The sequence below is a fragment of the Pipra filicauda genome, unplaced genomic scaffold (genome assembly GCF_003945595.2).
Source record: "Pipra filicauda isolate LSUMZ 115617 unplaced genomic scaffold, ASM394559v2 scaffold36_size6622888_pilon, whole genome shotgun sequence".
Lineage (NCBI taxonomy): Eukaryota > Metazoa > Chordata > Aves > Passeriformes > Pipridae > Pipra > Pipra filicauda.
The window spans coordinates 5240284-5262231 of NW_024104498.1; the positions used below are offsets into that span (position 1 = coordinate 5240284).

The 21948-nt window shown below is 47.6% G+C and overlaps 1 protein-coding gene across 1 annotated transcript; it reads right to left on the bottom strand.

Annotated features, from left to right (window-relative positions):
• Nucleotides 1-422: 422 nt before the first annotated feature.
• Nucleotides 423-21769, bottom strand: DMBX1 (diencephalon/mesencephalon homeobox 1). The gene is made up of 5 exons (XM_039384729.1): nt 21724-21769; nt 7066-7231; nt 2825-3003; nt 1296-1650; nt 423-823 (listed from the first exon to the last, which is right to left on the bottom strand). The coding sequence occupies exons 2-5, from the start codon at nt 7217-7219 to the stop codon at nt 423-425; spliced, it is 1089 nt and encodes a 362-aa protein (XP_039240663.1). The 5' UTR covers nt 7220-7231; nt 21724-21769.
• Nucleotides 21770-21948: the final 179 nt, after the last annotated feature.

Consider the following 21948-nt stretch of genomic DNA (forward strand, 5'->3'; position numbering starts at 1 on the left):
GATGGGTGCTGTCAACATTATAAACTATATACAAGACAAAGCAGGGCTCTTTCTTTCCCCAAAGAACGCAACAACAACAAAAAAAGGTGAATATAACACAGTTGGCACCTTATCTTGGGGATGAGGAGAGGGGGCTCCTCCTGAACGTTACAGGCTTAACTCATGGCAGTCCAGAGGACAGCTCATCTGTCTGAACATAAATCCTCTCCCCCTTCCTCCTTAAATAGTTAGGGAAGACCAGGCCGGCAGCAATGTCTGATGCAATCGTGGCGCTAATAAGACGTTAATAAAGGCAAAGTCTTCCCTGAAAGGGAGCACCTTACTCCGGGAAGAGATGGGGGTGCGTGGGGATTGAAGGAGAGACATGTCTAGTGCCAACCTCTGGTGCATCTTCTCGTGGGCAATGGTAGCTCCTCTGGCAGTCAGTTGGGCAGGGTGTCGAGCCCGAGGGACGCGGCGTGCTGCTTTGCCCGGAGCCTTAGGTTCTCAATACTCGTCGTTTTACTGTTCAGGCTTGGAAGGGAGCTGGAGGCCTGCAGGATGGGTGAGGACCAGACCTGCTGAGCGTGGGAGAGCGACTGGTAATAGGACTGACAGTGCAGAGAGCTCAGTGGCGCCATGTTGACGTTCATGCCCAAGTAGGGCATGGCAGACGGTGTCCCCATTTCAAAGGAGGAGTAATGGACCAGGTTGTTGGTGGCTGCCATGTGCTGGCGGAATTGCTCCTGCAGGCGGAAGAGGCTCAGGGGAGAGGAGGAGTAGGAGTGAGTCTGAGCCAGGCCACTGCTGGATGAAGGCGTCACAGTCGCGCTGATAGGGGACTCTGTAGCAGGAGACAGAGGGGATGGGGGTTATTCCTACAGGCTGGATGCAGGTGCTGATTTGCACCCCATTACAGCTGGGACAGCAGCATGGGCTTCTCTCTTGCATTGGTGGGCAAGCGAGAGGGGTTGTGACAGCTCATGAGAGCTAAACGTGTGTCTGTTCCATACTTGGCACCTTACAGTATAGAAATGAGGCTGAGCTCTTTGCTCTGGCTTTCCCAATGCTGCTGGGCACTGTTCTCCCCAAGACCTCACCTGAGCAGAAGGTCTTTGCTCTTTCTGCAACAGACATCATCATACCCTCTATGGGTACGATGGCTCTGTTTCGTGCTGAGGACAAGAAGACAAATGTGGGCAGCCTACCTGTGAGCACCCACACCACAGGGAATGTGGGACTATACCCAACCACCAACACCCCCCTTGGAAACGCCAGGTCCTGACACCAACCCCCATGAAGATGCTGCCCCTCACCTGCTTTTGGGCTCGCTCTCTTGCAGTTCAAAGCCTTGCTGTCCACACCAGGGCTCTTGTCCACTTTAGCCTCATCCAAGGTGCTCTTAAACTCCTCCTCTCTGTCAGTCTGGTCCTCTGGTGCCAACTCGCTGGCCGACTGCTCCGACAGGGTTAGGTTGAGGTCTGTGCCAACCTCGCTGGGGAGGCTCTGGACCTTCTCGGTGTCCGGGGTGGTGGCCTGGGTCTCCAGCACAGGCGGCTCCGTCTTGCCCTCGCTGTGGCTCCCTTCACAGTCCTTCTGCTTCTGCAGCTGCTCTTTCTGCAGGCTCCGCTGCTTCTTCCGGAATTTGGCTCTCCGGTTCTTGAACCAGACCTTCAGTGCCACAAACAGCAAGTGAGAAAAAACAGTGAGAATCCTGCTTAGTGCCAAATTCAGCATCATTCAGCCTGGGAGCTCAGGAACCCCAAGCAATGAGGTACTGCAAGCCCGCTGTGCCCGAAGGTCATTCCACTTTGCTGGACCTACTGTTTTCAGTGCACCTACCAGTAACACATCAAACACATTTAAAAAAAATATCCAGCCTCTATGTTGATTCTTTAAGACACTCCGTTGCTGGTGGGTTTTTTGGTTTTGTTTTTCTTTTTCTTCCTGAATTTGTTAGGCAGTTGCACCCAAACAGAATATCTTGTAGCTGTAATGTTTGATGACATTACATTGGCTTACACTCTGTTAGTTTCTAAAACCATTTGGTTATAAGTGGTGCCAACACTTAAAGTAAGTCACAGGCGTAGGCTGTTATCTGGGAACTGAATTTAGGGAAGGAGGAGAAAATCCTTACATTTTTCAGCCTAAATCAGTAGACAGGATTAGAAGAAATATATTTGCAAATCTTGTTAGTGTTGTTTGGTTAGTTAGATAAGGAAATAAACATTTTTTAGATCAAAATGTCTTGATATTTATATAAAAGAACTATTTTTCCCACTATTTTTTCTCTTTACAGTGAAGAACTTGCTATTTGTCTTTTAAAGCTCAGCAATGCAAGAACCTCCCCACCAGCAGGTTATGAACTAGCACATTGCACTAGTTGAAACTAAAAAAAAAACAAAACCAAACAAAAACCGAAAACCAAACCCAAACCTTGGCCTGAGATGTTACAAATATTGACACTGGTGGAAAAGAGCAGCTGGAATTACTTGGGTCTCTACTCTCCTGAGAAAGCCAGAAAAGCCTTGCAAATAAATTAGTAGACTTCTATTGCTGTTTCTAAAATTTCCCCCAAAGAAATGTGAAAGAACAAATGAAAACCAGTGTACACTTCAGACAATCCTAAATTTAAAAAATGTGTATGTGGATTAAAAGTTTCTTTAACAGATGTATGAATTTGGATTATTTTAGCCTCCCTGCCCCCACCTTTGACAGCTTTACTGCCCAAAATCTTTGGTTGCACTGGAAGAACCCTGAAAGGTCAAGGGAGCTGTCAACCCTCCGGGAACCCCACTAAATTCTTTTAAACATCCCCGCTCACAAACCCACGAAATAGCAGTACCTGGACTCTGGCTTCAGGTAGGTTTGTGCACATAGCCAGCCGCTCTCTCATCACCACATCTGGGTAGTGAGTCTTCTGGAAGGTCTTCTCCAGTGCCTCCAGCTGCTGGGCAGTGAAAGCCGTGCGACTTCGCCTTTGTTTGCGGTGCTGGGATCCATAACGTGCCTCCAAAATGATGTCTTGAAATGTACAGCCGTTGGAAGACAAGAAAAGTGGCCAATTTAATTATTGGAATTTGTATGTTGACAGTTGAATAAAGCACTGGCTAACATCAAACGAAACTACAAAATGGTTTTTTTTCTTGCTTTATTGCTAAAAAGACACATACACACGTTTTGCTGGATAATTGAGGTGTCTGAGGAGGCAAAACCATGGTAGGGGGGTTGGAACTAGATGGTGTTTGAGGTCCCTTCCAACCCAAACCATTTTATGAGTCTGTGATTCTGGAAGTCTGTTCTGGAGAGGGAACCTCTTTCTATGACAGCTGTGGAAACTGCTGAGACTCTGGTGCTAAATTTGGTTGAAGTAAGTCAATCTGCTCCAACATCAGTGGGGCAGGACACGCAGATGCCCCGACCCTACCATGGCCTAAGCATCTTTCATTAAGAAACACAATTAAAAACAATGTGGGAAGATCCCCCATTGTACTTCTGTAGTGACTCACATGTAGCTCACTGTAGTACTCAAGGCATGATACTGGACAGCTGTTCTGGTCTCCAGTTCAGCAAAGCATTTAAGCTCATGTGCTTATGTTCATTTAGCTTGAAAGCTTTGCTGAGCACAAACACTCTCCAGCATCTGGGGTGGAAACAACAGCCAGAACCATGTCCAGCCCCACTGATTGCAAGCCCAGAGCTCATGTGCTGAGCTCTTCTCAGTAGAGCATCTACTCACAAGGCCTGACTTTGCAAACTGTGCTTGGAAAATTGAGGGTAGAGAAGAAATTCAGACTGGGGAAAATCTGAGGCCAAGAGTAAAGGGCTTATTATTTTACCAGAGGCGTTATTATTGCACAACAGTTAGTGGGAGTAGAAAGATCTTAAATCAATGAAAATAAGTTACTTGAAAATGAAAAAAACCCACCCTTTATTATGCAAGTTGGGACATGCTGTGCTACAGCCTTGGAATGAAACAGTCTGGCGAGAGGTTTGCTCTCAAAAAGGAAATGCAGAAAGAGCAGTGTCTGGTATCATTTTTAATTCAGTTAAGAATGTGACTTCCAGTAGAGGAGAGGAACGAGCATACAAGAAAACAACCTAACAGGGAGAAAAGTTGGCATTATCACATGCAGGGCCAGATGAAGGCTCTGGCTGCTGTTTACTTGTGCTTTTGTCACGAGCATCGTGACATGAATCTAAACAATAAAACGAAACCTGCTGTCAGGCCAGCCCCAGCACCACACAGCCAGGTTCCAGATATGCTGGCTAACGAGCGTAGCAAATCAGCTTTGCACCACTCAAACATTCCTCTTCCAAAATTTCCAGCTGCTTCATTCTAGGTCAGCATTTGCAGTGCCTTTCTGGGGGATTGCCAAAGCCGTGTGGTTTTGGCAACCTGGCAAAGATGTGATCAGGCTAAAGGTCTTCAACAATATAGTGTTGGTTGCATACAAGGGACTTTTGTGCTCGAAGTATCAGTATCAGAGCAGCTCGGGGAGTTCAAACGCCGGTGGTAGGGACCATCCTTGATGCATCCAGGCACAGCTCACAGTGCAGCCAGGCAAGGAGAGGGGATGTTGCAAGACAAGAAACGAAATTGAAGCTGCCCCAAAACATTTTAAAAAGCTAACATTTGTGTTTCAAGTGCATGAAAACAGGAGAAAGGGCACTGGTTAAACACCCTACCTGCAGGCTGGAATATTCCCGAATTTCTAGAGTAGAGGTTAGACTTACCAGCTCCCCAGAGGCAGCAGCTCATGCATTAAGTTTGGCCACTCCAACGAGAGCCAACCAGCAATTATTTTAATGTTTTAACTATGTTTTCAGGCTTTGTGCGAGAAGGAGAATATAAATTGCAGGTGAGGCTCTGCAGTTACAATCAGAAACCTCTGTTTTCTGACTTAAGGTCATTTGCTTTTGTGCTGCTTTATTCTGACTGTCCCTGGAAGGCAAATGAGATCTATAACCTGCACTGAAAGATATTCAGAAGTAACAGAATGTGAGGCAACTGCAAAGGAAACAGCTTGTAGGTATATAATGCCTACCCTGCCTATGATAAGCAGACAAGGGGACTGTGGGATTTAATTTGGAAAGTCTTGGGTTATTAATTTTAAAGATAAGAGGTCAGGAAACCAATTGAATCTCCCAGTCAAGAATATGAGAATAGATTTTTTAATTCTTTTTTTTATCTTCCTCTGCTTTATCCTAGTTAGGGTCAAAGACATGGAGTCCTCCATGCTCTACTCTAAAAGATACAAGTGATCACAAAAATCTTTCAAGGGATCCTTGCAGCAGGAAAGGGGCACCTTGAGATCCGTGGTCTGCAAGGCACATTGCAGAGTTCAGGGCCTTCTGCTCCCACCTGACCACCTCCATACTGAAAAGGTGAGGGAATAAAGGGATGGACGACCAGGACAAGGAAAGTGTCCACCTGTCATCATTCTGCAGCCCAGCAGTAGAGCCAGAATTAGAGTCCAGGTCTCCTTAATTCCTCTTTGGTTGTTTATTGATGAGGACAGTGACTCTCTTCCCTCCCCTATGCTGCCACAGAGATCCCACAGCCACGGAGTGGTCTGAGGAACCAGTGGTCTGAGGAGGTCACTACTGACAGCTGGATAAGGGAACATTGCTGGCATGAAGATTTGACAGTCAGCTGTGGTTCACCGATCCGAAGAGTCCGAGACCTTTATCATCATGTCTTTGTGGACTACACACCTGGGAGGATCTTCCTGAAACTTGTGCATCCTTATTTTGGTGTAGGCCCTTATCTGTTAAATTTAGGCCACAAGTTTTCTGGATATATAATTTATTTCACCTACTCTAGGCTAGGATTCACTCTACATCTTTTTTTTTTTCCTACATTTTTCTTTTATCTTTGATATCAGACAACTAGAAAGTTATCTTGGAACAGAGGCATATTTTCAGTCAGGGAAGATTATTCCATTCTGAGGTGGTTTCTAGAATCACATCTATAGTAACTTTTTGCTCTGGCTTCCGTGTCCTGGTTGTCAGGTCTGCTCTACCTCACTGCATCCAAGTCCTGACCAAAACAGTGATGTTGCAGCTGCTGCTGCTCACTTGCATTACAGGAGCCTCTGATGATCTCAGCCAGGTCTGGATGTTTTGTGACAGGCTAAAATTTAGAGCAGATACATGTGCCCTACCATACCAAATATTCTCAGCTCTCCATCTATTACTTTTGAACAATTCCCCCTTCCAAATCATAAAACACAACTTGGACTTTGCACTTCCTTTTAAAGACAGCATTGATGCAGGGCAGTTACAATCATGGCTGAACACAGAAAACCAGCTCAGATGCTCTGGACCAGTGGCTCCTGTCCCACTGTCCCACCATCGACAGTGCTGTGTAAATAACACAGTCTGGGCAAAGTCATACAGACTTGAAAGGCTCTTTTATGGAAGGCAGCAGGACTTGCATGAAAATGTCACCCTAGTCAAGGTCTAGGATTCCCCAGGAAAAAACAGATCAAGGTTAAACCTAAAGAAGATCCAAATGAAGATTGTTTGCCAGAGGAAAAGAGCGGTGTGTAGGACAGAAGTGGAAAACGCCTGCTTGAAGGGACAACATGGAAAAACAAGCTATGGCCTGGGATGGCCAGAGATGGCTGTCAGGGGATGCAAGGTCTGGACCCTTTGGTGGGGGAGTCCAATTCACTGTTTGCTCATGTTCATTGTGCTCTTATTTGCTAACAAGAAAGTAAAATTTTCTGCTATTTTCTGTCCCCTTTTTAAAACATATTTCAGTGTCTTTTTAATTCTCTCTTTTCAGTCCCACATAGTGGGGCTGCACCCACCTGACCCCTGAGCCTCCCAGCCATCAGAGGCCGGTCTGCAGCAAGGTGCAGTGGCCCTCTGACAGCCAGCACTGCAGGGCAAGTGTCCCCTGCAGAGCTTGGCCACATGACCAGTGCAGAGGAGCACACCGTACCAGCTGTCTGTGTCACACACCAACTCACAAAGAAGAGTTTCCCTCAATGCAAGCAACAAGGGTTTTGTGGCTCTGGTTTGTTTCTTTTTTTTTTTTTCCCCCGGGGAACAGCAAAAGCCATGAGTTGTTCTTACCAGCCAGTCTCTCTGCCAGGGTGAGGGCGTGCACCGAGGGCCGGTAGTCGGGGGCGTGCTGGGCTTGCTGAGCTGCCTGCTGGTGCAGGTTGTACATGGCACTCAGCGAGTTCATGGCGTGCAGGGAGTAGCCGTTCACTCCATAGTGCTGCATGGTGACATAAACCTGGAAAACATCAGCCGGAGGAGAAAGGGGCTTAGGGATGTGCTGTCCCAGCATCCTGGTGTCTCAGCAGAGCCTTGGAAATGCTGAGCTCAAAATTAAGCTGCTGCGTGCAAAGCTCATGTCCAACCTCTTAACTCCAACAGGTTCTGGGACGGGAATCAATTCCTATACCAACACTAGTCTGGCTTCCAAGCTTAAAGCCCGGCACCTGACTATATCCCACTCAAGATATGCTTATCAAAAGATGGGAAAGTTTTTTCACACACCACAATACAATTTAACATGTTACTGTGACTTCTAATGAATTGACCTAGCTCTATCCCATGACTAGCTGGGATTTTGTCCTGACCATTGCTTACAGTGGACTGTTTCATAATCCCATTGCTGTAATATCAAATAATCTTTCCTATCTGAACCCACTCATGTGTAATTTGTTTCCATTCATTTTTCTTAAGGTTCTTCTTAAGAAAACACAAATGATACAGAAAAGAAAAAGAAAAAAAAAAAAAGCATGTGGTGTAAAAGAAAATAAATCTGTAGCGTAATAGCACACCGAAAACGTTATGGTTAAAGAGGGAATAAGGTTTGCAATAAATACTGACATTTCATAGCTCAATAGCAAGGAAATTATTTCAGAAAACTAATGGCTTTTTTTTTTCTAGTGTGGGCTCTGCATGAAACTTCAAGCTCTTTTTCCTTACAGACCATCTGTAAAACTGAGCTAATATTGATCTCAAAAGCCAAGCGATGCTTCATTCATCCCTGCTGTAAATGACTGAGGGCCTCCAGGATGCCGTTTCTGCAGTTTGTAAGACATCAGAGAGGAAGTTGTGAAACATTAGCCACAAAATAAATTTTTTAAACCGCCGTTTACATCAGCAAGTCATCATCTGGAAAGTCAGCGCAATGAATGAACGTTCAGAGAAAGAGGGGCAGCTGGACTAACTTAGGGAAAGCAGACGTCTTTTTTAGGCAACCTCTTAGAAAACAATTAAAACGCTGGGGGGGAGGTGGTTCAACACCCATGGTTGGGTTTCAGGAGAAACCTGATGCGTTGAACAGCAAAAATCTGGAAGAACAATTATCTGTTGTATTTTCCGTACTGAGAAAACACCTTCATTTTTGCCCATAATTTATACCATGGAGGACAGACTCGGAGTGAAGAGGGAGAGATGAAAATGAGTTGGTCCCACTACCCTCCTGCTCTGAACTCCCATTCTCTCCATCTTGACGTAGGAAGCACAAACTTGGAGTGACCCTGTTTAACATCCAGAGACCAAGCTGTAGCTGCTCGGAAAAGCAGTTGAATTTTTTACTATAGGGTCTGGCAGTGACCTGGGGCATCTTGTGACCTCCCCCTCACAAGCATCTCTCTGTCACGGCACTCGGGATCGGAGGAGGGAAGCCATGCAGCTGGAGTTGGGTAAAATGCTCTGCCGGCTCAGGGATGACCATTGTTGCTCTAGGACGTTTGGGTTTTGTTTTGACTGAGGGATTTTGGGGAAGCAGCGTGAGTTCTGCTTTTGGGATTGTCTTCTCAAAGAGGCTGCAGTAACCCCTAATTTGGAAATCTAGCACTCAACCTCATTCCTGTTTCCCCAAGTCCCTTGTGCTTCACCACTGCATCATTTGAGCACTGAGAGCGCTGATGGAGGGTGACAGATCCAGGTGTGGTGACACCACAAAGATGTAATACACACCCTGCTGCCCTTCATCTGCTTTGTGTCTACCTATTCACCCACTCTGGATTCACTCCCCTTACCCTAAGCTGTGAAAATGGGCATTTTTTGTTCAGATGCCAACCTCACACAAAAATGCCATAGCTCTGCTCTAACACAGCCTAGGGAAGACCTAAGCAATGCCAAAATTGTTTGCTGGTTCTCTGATCAAGGTGAGGGACTTTACCCGCCAACAGATTTTCAGCATTTATATTTATTTTTCCCATAAACCACACTGGGTTCACAGTGAAATTATAGCTGTGATGTTGCTTTCCTGGACTGCACAGCTTTGCTGCTGGTGGCATGTCTTAAGGGACAGGAGCGTGTCCCAGTGACATGTCCCCTTAACGTGGCCACAGAGGACATCTCCCATCACCTGGGGAATACTTGCAGGTCTCTGACTCAGACACTGTTCTGGGTGGTTTCAGTGACATCTGTGGCACAGCCTCACCCACCCTTGGTGTGGTTTATTTCCAGAGAGCATCATCCCACCCCAGCCTGCAGCAGGGCAGTGCCAGCGCACACCGAGCTGGCTCAGAGGGCAGCAGTGCTCAGCCAGTCCTCCTCATCAGCGAGTCCGCCGCAGCCGGGTGGAAAGTTGTTCCCTGCCTCTCAGAGACAAGAGCAGGACTGCCTTTTCTGGCCAACACAGGCAGCAAAACAGAGATTTGCAACTTTGTTTTGCCTCCTCCCCTCCCGCCCCCTAACTTGTGAACCAGCTGGCTGGTTCCACCAGCTTTGGCCAGCGGGGTGGAGGTCTCAAAGCTTATTAAGTTCTGCGTGTTTCGTGAAAACCGTCCGAGGACACAGAACCTATTAACTGCCCTGGGCTGCTGCCAGACCTCTGTCCTTAATAGATGCAGGAGAATCCACACCGGGGCTCAGCCTTGCCAGAAGATACGTGGGAGGCCAAGTGTCTTTGACTCCCAACTCACAGAAACGCCTGTTTTTCTTTTCTAATCCCCCTTGCATGCCGTCGGTTGTGTAGCAAGCTGGCACATTAAAGGAAAAATGAAGAGGGAGAGGAGGGGAATTTTCCCATACTATTCAGTCTTCCAAGGACACTGCCAATGGTGTTGTGTCTGGAGCCCAGTGTTTCCACTGAAACACTTTCTCCAGGAATATTTCAACTTATTTGATTGCTAAAAGATGATTTTATGTGTATACATGTCTCTGAACAAACTCTTCTGGGTGACCTAGAAGAAAGCGTACCCCAAAAAAAAAAAAAAGAAAAGAAAAAGGACTTCATTAGGATGGACTCAGGACAGGAGTCAATGCCCATCACAGCTTTGGTGGTAACTGCCTGGTACAATGCAGTGCAGACAACAGGCAGAACTTCCTACTCACTTGTGCAGCAAATGTATCATCCCAGATTCAGTATAAAAAATGAGGGAATTTACTGAGCGAGACTGTTCAGCCTCGTAAGCAAAGTTAACTGAGACCACAAACAGCTCCTGTTTAACTGTCAGCTCCGAGCTCACTCCAACCCCAATAAATTAAATATTTAAAAGACATCATGCAGCAATTTTTTTTAATGGAGAAAGCCATTCATCAAGCCACTGTTGTGTTTCACAAGCTGTCGAATAGTGCTTACACTGGTTAAAATAATCTTTATATTTCATTAAGCAACCAAATAAGCTGATCCCTTCCCACTGGCTGTATAGATGGTTTTAATTTTCAAAATCTGCAAATGCATCTTTTATGTCTCTGGGTGGCTGGAGGGCCTTGGGAACAGCCACAGCCGGGAGGAGGATGAGAGCAAAGTTCGAACTCCTGCGTAGTGGAAGAGAATGGGCTTGAGCAGTCAATAAGCTGGGAGGGTAACGTAGGGCCCATCCTGGAAGAAAGGGGATGCCTCATCCTGCTTTTGTGCATTAGAGATCATTGAAGAGTTGGGAGCAGTGGAGAAAGGAGATGGGAGCTAAGGAAAGGTGTAGGAAAACAATAGGTGAGAGAAAAATACCACTGCCAAGAGCCTGTGGGCTGATCCTGCAGCGTTTGCTCAGCACAGGGGGGTGGGTGCTGCCATGCAGTGCCCAGGGCTGGTACCTCCTGGGGCAAGCGGTTTCCTTCAGTGGCCCTGAGGGGCCATGCATCAGTGACTCTCCCATCCCCAGCATCACAAGACTCGCTCTCTCCCAGCTGCCCACATTTCACAGCTCCAGGCTGTGAGGTCTCCCCGCCACGCCCTGTGCCAGACCCTGCTGGGGTTCCCCCTCCTTCTGCCTCCGCAATCCTGGCATTGCTACCTCAGTCCCAAAAATTCTCCTACGGCTTTTTACCTCTCACTTATATTTTCACTATGGAAGACTCACGGCTGCTGTGCCTATTTTTCATCCCAAGCCTGCAGACCTCTCAGACTGCAGGGGCTGTGTCCTTCTAAGATCCAGCCTCACAGAGAGGACACAAGATTCCCCTTAGCTTTAGCTGCTGCTGTCTATGAGAAGTCCAGGTTTTTCCACTCCCTGCATTGCTTTGAGACCAGGCAATGTAGGTCTCTGCCCATCACAGACTAGCCCAGAGAGCAGACCACTCCTTATTCAGCTGCTGCTGTTCAATCTGATGCAAAAAAAGTGTACATTTACCAGCCAGGAACAGGAACCCTGTTATCCCAGAACAGACTGGGATAGCTCCAACCAACAACATGCCTCCCATCCATCCCTTCCCAACACTGGCCTCGGAAGCCTCTGGTTCCCATGAAGTCGTATAGCACAAGAGTGGTGCAATTTATTGTGCACCACTTAACAGTGTGGCATGAAGGGGAGATTTGGCCCTGGGTTTTAACATTATCAGCTTTAGCTTATCAATTTTTCTATTTTGCAAGTTTCCCTGTTTAACTGGTACCTAATTTTGTATAATTTTTCACGTAATTCTGTCCTGAGAGAAGATGCGAAGAGAGACTCATGCGTTTCCTCGCCAGGTGAAAACTCCTGTTCTGAATGGCTTGTGTATGTGTGGAAGCAAAACAGACCTGGGAACAATAAAACATCTTTTAAAAATGAGATACTGAAGTTTTTTGAGAAGTACCTTGCAACAAATCCATATTTTCCCTTTTATCAGGAGAAAAAAAAAAACCCCACCCAAACAAAACCACAAAATTCACTCTGGAGCTGTATTAAGCGGACCCAAGAATTTGAGATCAGGGCCATTTTCTGCTCGCTCTTGTCCTCATTTCACTGCCTTACTCCCCCCATCAAAACATCATCAGTCCGTACCTGGTTTCACCTGCCGGCCAAACACAAAATCTTTAGCAAAATTACAGAACTGACACAACTCATTAATGGAGAAATGGATCTATCCCTGCAGCCTGCAAACTCAAGTGTCATTTGTGCTGGCCACAGAGCTCGTGTTAGTGCTGGTGAGCTTGTCCCCGTCCTGATCTGTCCTGAATAAAGGCATCCTCAGCAGATCCCTGTGCCAGCACTGCTCTGAAAGGAAAAGAGTTTTAAATCAAGACAGTGGATTTGCTCCCCAAATCTATACTGTGTGAGATGGAGGGGTTTTCTTCAATAGCTTATTCTGGCCAGTTTTCCCAGGGAGAAACAAGCAAGCAAACAAAAAAAAAAACAGGACAAGACATTTGCTCTTCTCAAGCAAACTGTTGGGTGAGATGAGTTTGAGGCTGGAAGTAGGACTTGAAGCTTTGTAGGGGTTTTGGACCATTTTCTCTTTTCCCTTGAGCTTGTCCCTCCAAATAGTGAGTCATCCCAAACTCAAAGAAGTACTGAGACTAAATTCATTGATCTACACAAGATGCTCAGGTGCCATCACAAAGAATGGGGCAATAAACCCTGTAAGTTAAGAATACTGATTTTTTCCTAGAGAACTCAAGAAGAGGATACAGGATACCAGAGTCTGTTTTTTACTGGTAGGCACTGTGGGGTGTTGTTACATTATCACTTCATCAAAGCTGTCCCAATACTGGGAAGGTTGGTGATGGTGGGGTGGGGGGGGGTATGAGGCCTTCTTTATGTGGGAAATAAGCTGTACAAAAAAAGTTAAATCTGGGCTTTGGAAAGCCATTGTCAGAAAGGAATTTCAACACTCTAGTTCATTACTTAGAAAGAGAGATTCACCACAGATGCATTTGAAGTTTGGAAGAGCTCGGCACGGCCTCAGGTTTGTGCCCTATACAAGGCGCAGCTTGAGCATGGGGAAAGTATCAGTTAAAAAAAACCCCTAACATGAAACAAAACTCTGGTACTCCTGATTTGTGTTCAGGGTCCTGCAGGTGACAGAAAAAAACCAGGAGCAGCCCTGTCAGATAAAAGGAAAATTGTGGTCCTCAGCCCGAGCACCTGCTAAGGTTGGTACAAATCACTACTCGTGTTTATGCAAAGCACAGGAACACACTGCTCATTACTAACAGGTAATAACAGCAAATGGTTTGTGCTACAACATCCCATCCCCCTTATCACCACTGGCAATAAACATCATCAAAAATAAAATCACAACGAAATATCCACCCCCCTCTCCTGAAGCTGTTCTGCGCTATGATTTTATGCTTTAATTCCTTATTCAGGAACACTTTAAATCAGCAAGATGAATAACGAATCTCTGACTCTGTGTATCTCACATTCTAGGAAAACAGGCTCGCTCTATATAAAGAGATTGGGTTTATATGTATTTGGTACTAAATGAATTACATACCTGGGGGGTTATGAATAAATGATCCATGCAAGATCATTCAATCTTTTTTTTTATATATATCCCTAAATCTTTTAGATATATAAAGGTCCAAAATCACGTAAGATAATAACCAACCTGTTATAAATCAAGTTTTGTTCCTCACGTGAGATTACCAAATGTCTAAGGAAACAATTTCACCTTTCTAGTGGATGAAATATAAATAATTTGAAATACTGCAACACATCATAGTTTCTCATTCAAACGTCAAAGTCTGAGAGCAACATGCACCATAAAAATAGGCTTCCAAAGGACTCTTCTTGTAACTGAAATAAAGGAATTGAGAACAGTTCTCAAAAAAATTCCCAAGACTTCACATTTCTGATCTTCCTGCAATATTTTTACACCCATGTAAATCCCTGGATTTAAATGGTGTTAATTTCTTACTGCAGGCAGAGATCTTAAGTGGACAGGATCTACTTAAACGAGTCATAACTCTCCAAAAGCAAAACCTGACCAATTGCACCAATTCTTGCAGCTCACATTCAGCCATAACTAGTGACCTTGGTATAAATAAAGAGATATTTCCCTTAAAACCAGGAGGACTGCTAGTAGCTGAAATTTGGAAATGCTTCCAGTTAGGGACAGCATCACAGTTTTGGGGTAGACATTAATAATTGCCTCTGTTGAGGCTGTGCTGCTGATGAGCACAGCAACTGTGTTTGTAATGCTCATCTATTTGTAGCGGAAGCATAATAAGATTCTTGTGAGTTTTATAAAACAAACCTCAGAGCATCCTGCTGGGACAAGAAAGTTTTATTGTAGGACTCGAAAAACTCTGACACCAGGTTGTGAGCAGCTGAGATAACAGGCCCTGGCTCACAGAGGTAACTCTCATCAGTTGCTGCAATTTTTATTTAAGGCTTTTCTGAAATCATCATTTTTCCCCCAAAAGCCCCATATAACAGAACTGAGCCATTGATTAGATGGTTCCTGGCAAAAGACTTTCTAGTGCCTCTGTTTGCAGAGGCAATCTTCACAGGGGCAGGCTCGCTATGTCTAAAGTAAAATAAAGACATCCTGAAAGTCTCTGCTTTTGAGTGAGGGATAAGTTTTAGGGCTTGGAGCCCAGCAACTTGCCATGTCGAGCCAGGACTGGCATCACTAAACATCACTGTGGTGCTAAATCTGTTGCTTGTCATAATTTACACAAGACAATGAGTGCTTACAGATCAAACCAGGAAAAATCTCCTTTCCCTCCTTCAGAGCAGCGCTTAAGCCTCGGGAAAAGCTCTTAGAATTTATATTGAAGTGAAGTATTTTGCTGGCTAAATAAGAAAAGCTCTTGATATGAGCATCACTTTGACTCTAGTTTCTCATCTCATTCTGCTTCCAGTTCAGTCAGCAGCAAAAAAAAAAAAAAAAAAAAGCATTTAAGATTTCTTATGATTAATATCACAGTGGAAACTGAACCCTACAGCCCAGCTCTGCCAACACTGCTGCTGCACTCTCCACATCCATGGCTGTGAAATGCAGCAGCATCCCACTGCAGCCAGGCTCACACATACCTGTGATGCCCACCTGCCCTCACCTCTCCAGACTTTACGGCATCTCTGCCTCCAGACTGCCCTGACTTCAAGACTTGGAGTACCCTTAAAGCCTCTGCAATCAAACTACTGAATTCACAAACAGCTTAAAGGGTTTATCTTGGGTGTTTATATGAAAAAAGTACTTTCCCCCATCCCACCCCTTCCAAAACAAGCATGTTTCTGGCTTAGCTGTATTTCCACACAGTTTGTCTGGCTCAGACCTTCCCCTCACTTCTGTGAAAATGGCTTTGCTTGAGAAGCATCATTTTGTTTTCCCTAATGCTGGCAAAGGGAATTTTCCAAACCAGACTTCCCAAACCCTGTCCTTCCCCAGGGCTGCTGGCAGCATGAGGGTGGCTCGCTGCTTTCTCTCTGCCCCCAAAACAGCTTTTGCCTGCAGCATATTTGACTGCAGATTTCTTCCAGGAGCAAATTGACCGGCTTGAAGGCACCTTCCTGGGGCTGCTGTTGGGGGTTCAGGAATCTCCACTGTCCCTGGAAGATGGAGCGATATCCTGAAGGATTTTACCCATGGCACAGTCCTGTCAAAATATGTTTCAAGCCTGTGACATTTAGTGACAATGACCTCTGTCTGTCCTGAGCACCACAACCATGACGCTGATCTTACGATCTAGTCCCGAGCCCTAACAAGGGAGATCAGACACTGCAAGAAGCGCTTGCAGTCCTGACAGATAAGCTTTGTAAAGATTTGCTGAGGCAGCTGAAGACATTCCTAGTCCTGCCCCTGCTGCTCTCAGGTGCTACAAGCCTGGAAGCCAGGCTGGCAGAAGGGAATGCACGCTTACTCCAGGCATTCCCAGTGCAATGCCTCAGCTCCAGGGGCAGCAACTGGAATGAGGCATGGAGGGAGGGTGATTTCTCCACCCACCATCACTACTCCTCGAGTAAAAAGTTGGAGCTGTATTTCTGGGTGTTAAGCTGAGAGCAGTTAGGTAGACACACAAGGAGGAGAGCAACATGTTTTTGTGAAATGCACAAATGTGGTTTGTGCTGCTTTCTTGGAGTTTAACCCAGCTGGCACAAAACTATTTTCCTAGGTGCTCTTTCAGCTGGTTAGTTGACAAGCCTGTGAGGCTGTGACAACCAAGTGCAATTCTGCTTGAAGATGATTTGGAGAAATATAAAGAACAAGCAAATTTTGAAAGCAGCAGAGTTAAGAGCATGAACCCAGGATGTTTCTGCAAGTTCAGCTACACCCTGGCTCTGCCCCTGAAGATGGTTTTTACAGCACTCAAAACAACAGTCACAAAACACATGGTGGCAACTGCTTCTGCTCAGACTAAGGTCAACTATAAGGCAAAATGACAAACAAATCCTACTTTAGTCAAAAAGAAAAAAAATAAATTCTGAAGGGCAGTTCCAGCAAGCCATGCAATTGTGAGGCTCTTCTAACACCTTAGAAGTATTAAAGTAATTCCTAAACCAGAAATTTTAAGTTTTTTCTCCAAGTGTTAACACTCATCGTCATCCTGCCACTTAAAAAAAGCCGTTTGAATTCAGTGGCTTTCACAGGGCGGGGCTGGGGTGGGGGGGAAGACTCGTGCCACCTTAAAACAGAGCCAGGGGCTGGGGAGCACCACGGCTGCATGTAATGCTTCCTTTCCCGTAAGCGTTTGGATCCATACACCGAATTAACTGCGGCTGCCAAGGTAAGCAATGTAGTTTGGCCACCAGCAGGTGAATCTGTGCTTTGAAGGGCTGTGGGCTGTAAAGCAGGCAGAGCAGCTAAATGTTCACTGGCTTTTGAGGGGAGATGTGGAGTCCTTCAGCAGAAGCATGTCTGCTCTCTCCCCCCGGTGCTGAGGACATCAGCTTTCCACAACTCCCTCTGGGGGAACATTTTCCGCCCGCCAAGATCCATCAGCTGGTCTACCCCAGTGCAACTGTCACTCTTTCTTTGGAAGGTCCTAGTGGAGCTCCCAAGCATCACCCCCCACACTTTCAGTTTTAGAGTAGCATTTCTCAAGTCAGTATTTGCTCTGGCCGTACAGAGGCTAAAGTTGGTCCTAAGAGAGCTGTGCCAGCAGCTACCAGGAAGAAATCACGTTCTTATTATCGTCTACCTACAACTCCTGGCTGTAAATGCCCATTTCCCACCCTTTGGAGAACTGCTGGTCCATCCTGCTCCCAGCTCCTCTCAGAGACACTCTCCTTCCCAGGAGCTATATCTGTACCAGACCTGCTTTAGAAAACATGAGGAGTCTGATCCAAAACCTAATGAAGTCAAAGGGGAGGGGGGGGAAATAAAAATCAATTTCAATAGCTCTTAAAAGTGGAATAAACTGGTGGGAAAAGTTCCAGGGTTTGGCTAACCCAGTGCACCACAGATTAATTCCTGAATATTTAATTACATTTACAAGTTCTCCACCCTCTTCACAACAAGCATATTTTGATGGAAATTCCCCCAAAGTAGGTTAGCTTATCATTAGGTGTATAGGATTGGAAAATTTTGGATTTATTGAATCCATGTTCTTCAGCATTTTCCCTACTCCTGTGTTTTTCCAAATGAAGCGAGGTAGCTGTAAATGTGTTCTGTTTAGACATGAGTGGTGGAAATCAGTACTCAACCTTTTGAAAAGGTTTAAACCCAATTGACATTTATCAGTGGCTCAGCAGATGCATTTTGACAAGCTGAAATTTTGGGATGCCGCTGAAAAATCACTGGAGTCTTAGAAAACATGGACTACTTCTAGATAAAGGGTTTACCCACAGCATTACCAGTATATTCAGTAGGTAGCCACATCATAAGAGCTGGACCAGCTCTTTGTTTTGGCAGTGCTGGCTGCGATAATGACAGAAGAGAAAGAAACAGTTCACTCTGGCTTCTTTTCATGCAATTGCCCTCTTTCTCTGTAAAGCATCCTTTTGAAGGATAAAGACACCGGGAACAAAACCCACTGAAGTCACTCCCTCTACAACTATATTGTGCAAAATATTGCCTGGCCAGCTTGCCCCCTCTCTGATCTGCGGGAAGCTCCTTTGGCTCCATTTCTTTGATGCAGGTTAGTGGCAGTGGCACCGAGGAGAAGCAACATCTGCACCAGCGCCGTGAAAGAGCTGTGCCTTCTGACGTGGCAATAAGATCACTACAGGAGCCTCCTCATATGTGTTAGCATGAGGAGAATCTCTCATTCAGTCATCAACACCTCTCTAAATCAGCAGGAAATGCTGGAAAGCTGATCTAAACTGGTTTTCTGTGTACCGATGGTACAGTTTTAGGTGTATTTTTGCATGGAGTATGTTGGTGTAATTTAATACAACCTCTCATCAGTCATGGGCTAACTCATGGTTGAAGTCACTCTTACTCTTTAAGGAATTCTGTGCCCATTACAGCTCTTAGTTAGAATGGAAAAGCTGAACTTAGAAACATGATCCAAAAGCCAAAGGGTTGTAGGTCCAAGTCTTTCCAGCTGGGGCAAGCAAGGAAGCAGGACTGAGTTGCATCAACTTACTCATGGGTGAAAAGTCAACATGGAAGGGAAAAAAGCTAAACAGTCAGCGTGCCAGTTCTGAGATGCGGTTAAGAGAAAAGCAGAGCAGTGAGAACCTGCAGATTCGCACTCTGCCCACCACTGCACAGGGAGTGTGGGCCAGGGAGGGCGTAAAACCTCTCCTCCTCGGGAGGAGCCCCATCCTGCTCTCCCTAGGACAGGCAGGGCAGAGGGACAGCCTCGTCTGCACTGGAGCACCCCTTGGGGCTCAGCCTTTGCCCCTCATCGAGAACACAACTCACGTTCTGAGGTGGGTGAGGAACTCAGCAGGGTCAGTTGTCCACGGCTTGGAAACTCAGGGAGGGGACGAAAAAAAAAGCAGTAGGGCTTGCTTGAAAAGCTTGGAAAGGTGGGTACTAAAGGTTACCCCCGCAGCCCAGTTCGCTAAACCCCGGGCAAGCTGGGAAGCGGCCGGCGGCTCCCGCGGCCAGTCCCACCCGAGCCACCTACGAGCAGATTTCGCTTCTCATTTGCTTTGTGTTCCGTGCAGAGGTGAAGGAGAGAAGGGGAAAAAAAACCCCAACCAACCAACCCTCCAGCCCTGCCTTTGGGGAAGCGGGAGGCTACTTCAGTCAAAACTGTTATCCATTAACATCCAATTATCACTTGGTCCAAGCCATTAATTATAAATCAGCCTCCTAATTGGGATAATTAGCTCTCTGCTACTTAATGTAGTATGACTGATGCGTTTGGAAAGAAAGTAATCAGTCCATTTGTTTAGCGTTAGGCGAACAAATCCAACTCTCATGGTTTAATTTCAGCCGCAGCCTTCCCACCCCTCTCACCCCCCTCCCGGCCCACCATCAGCATTCAAAGCTCATTGCAGCTCCATTAATTGTTTGGCAATCACGGCGGGGAGGGGCACACGCATCTCCGCGGGGCTTTCGAGAGGGCAGCCCCCGGCCCCGGGATGCGAGCGGACTCGCCACTCCCTCGAGGGGGAATCGCTGGGGTTTTGGGAAGGGGGTTAATTAGAGGGGATGGGTTTGAACCTGAACACGACCCACATCTACGATCGCTCCGGAGGAGCGAGGGGCTCTACGCCCCGCAGTTCCCCGCATCCTCTCGCCGCCTCGGCCGGGTCTCGCTTCTAGAAACCATTTCGGGGAGAGCGGAAAAACTTTCCTTATTTTTCCCCCCTCTGCTTTCCCCCACTTCCCCTGGATGTCTCATTAATGCCGGCTGCTCGGCGAGCCGCCGATAGCTGCGGGACATGATTAGATATTTATTACTGTCATTTACATGGAAAACTTGAGCTAACCAAGTGGAACTGGAGGGGGCCGCCGGAGGGGACGGGATGAGGCGGAGCGGGGACATTTCTTTTTCCCCGGCGCTGAAAGCGGAGCTGGAATGCGGGACACATCCGGAGCGCGGCCGGCTGGAGCAGAGGGTGCGGGGGAAATCCCGCAAAGCGCCCATCCAGGGACTGGAGTGTTGGGCTGAGCCTTTCCTGGGTCTCGGGCTTCGGTACCACTTCACTCCGCCCGCGTTTCGTTTCGAAAGGGATCGGGCAGCGCTCGGTGCGGGCATCCCACCGGGAAACGGGGGATGTTGCCCCCTCCCTCCTTTCTGCGGACAGCCTCGCCGAGGCGACCCTCGAGGACACCAAGGACCCGTCCCCGGATACGCTGACCCCGTTTTACCCCGCAGGCGCCCGGGCTCTATCCCTGGAAATTAATGGAAACCGCAGCCGGGAAAGTCGCCGACCGCGGGGACCGGAGGGCTCCGTACTGGTCGCTTCTTGCCCCTTCTCTCCCCAAATAAAGGGACAGCAGCGGCCAAGTGTCGCAGTCAAACCCCATCTCCATCGGAGGAGAAACTTCCCCGAGGGCCTTGCTTGGGACTAAAGGAGCCCGTGTGTCCGGTGCCCCGCAAGGCTCCCGGGGAGGTCACCCTCGTTCTCTCCTTGCCCCGTGCAAGGCGGACGGGTTCCGGATGCCCCGGGCAGCCAGCACCGAGCGAGGACGCGGACTTTTTTCCGCTCAAGTGCTGGTCGCGGCGGAGCACAACCGACCCCCACTTCCCTATCTGTTATCCCATGGCCCGAGGGGCGACTCTGGCGGAGATGTATGAGATCTCTTGCGGTAAAAATATGCATGCGGGTCCCCATTTGGTTAGCCCTATAATGGAGGTGTAAATAGGTTTCGACTGCGAAGCCCTTAATTTATCAAGAAGGGCTGACAGGGCAGGTCCGGGATTTATATACCCCTTGAAGAGAGAGAGCGGGAAGTGTGGGGGGAGCAAAGACTGCCCCTTCCCTCACTCCCCAGCTCCTTACAGACCGGTCCCCGTCCGTTTTGCCGTCTAACCTCGCAAAGGGATGATGTGGGGGTGTGATTCGTCCTAGAACGCTTTCCTAGTGCTGCCGGAGTTTTGCCCTCCCTTGCCGTCCCTTCCGCACTCAACTTCCAGCCGCATCAGAAAGAAAAACCAACCCCAGAGCCACTCCCAGCGGGGCCATCGCCGGCCTCCCCCGCTCCCGGCCCCGCTTGCGGGGGTTTCTGCCCTCGGCAGCTCTCACCAGGCTGCGCAACTTACTAAAACAGCTTTATGTAAATGGAGGGAAAGTTTCGCTCTTCCCCCCGCCGAGCCCGGCAGACTGAGGGATGCGCGTCCCATACCATTCCGAATTGCATCCTTCTCATCCCTGGCAGCTGCCTAAACCCGGCACCAGAGCGGGCCCAGGGGCTCTGAGTTAGGATCAGTCGGGAACAAGGCCCCGGGCCGGTAGTGTGTTGGTTTTGGGTTTTTTTTTTTTTTGTTTTTTTTTTTTTTGAAAGAGTGGTATACTCCAAATAAAGAAAAAAAAAAAAAAAGAAGGATAGGAGGGGATGGAATTTACTCTGGAGCCCGGGCTGGGCTTCCCCTCCTCGGCTGTGCGCGCATCCCCACCGGCGGCCTCTCCACTGGCCGCGGATTCCCCCCTTACCCCCCCCGGAGAGATTCCCCCTCCTCGCAAGTGAGCCCCAAATTCCTCTTATTTCACCCTCGGTATCCCCAGCCCACCCGGACCCGCGCTGCCCGGGTTGCGGGGGGGAGTTTCTTACCTGGGGCGGTGGGGCAGCCTGTCCGCCCGCCGTGGGAGCGGTGACACGCGTGGGAGCGCGGCGCTGCGCCCCGGCCCGCCCTACTCCATCCGCCCGCGCTGCCTGCGCGCTGCCTGCGCGCCCGGCGGAGCTGCCATCTACCGGGAGTCAGCATTGGAGAAGGATTTTTAAAAGGAGCTTCATAGCGACCCGGGAGCTACCCAGCAAGATTTTCAATGGTCCTCC

What these genes read in the sequence shown, in the direction of transcription:
- DMBX1 (XM_039384729.1), bottom strand. Translation starts at nt 7,219, where the DNA reads ATGCAGCACTATGGAGTGAACGGCTACTCCCTGCACGCCATGAACTCG. An exon ending in CCTGGCAGAGAGACTGGCTG is followed by an intron (nt 3,004 to 7,065) that starts GTAAGAACAACT and finishes GTACATTTCAAG; the next exon opens with ACATCATTTTGGAGGCACGT. An exon ending in GAGAGCGAGCCCAAAAGCAG is followed by an intron (nt 824 to 1,295) that starts GTGAGGGGCAGC and finishes CTCCTGCTACAG; the next exon opens with AGTCCCCTATCAGCGCGACT.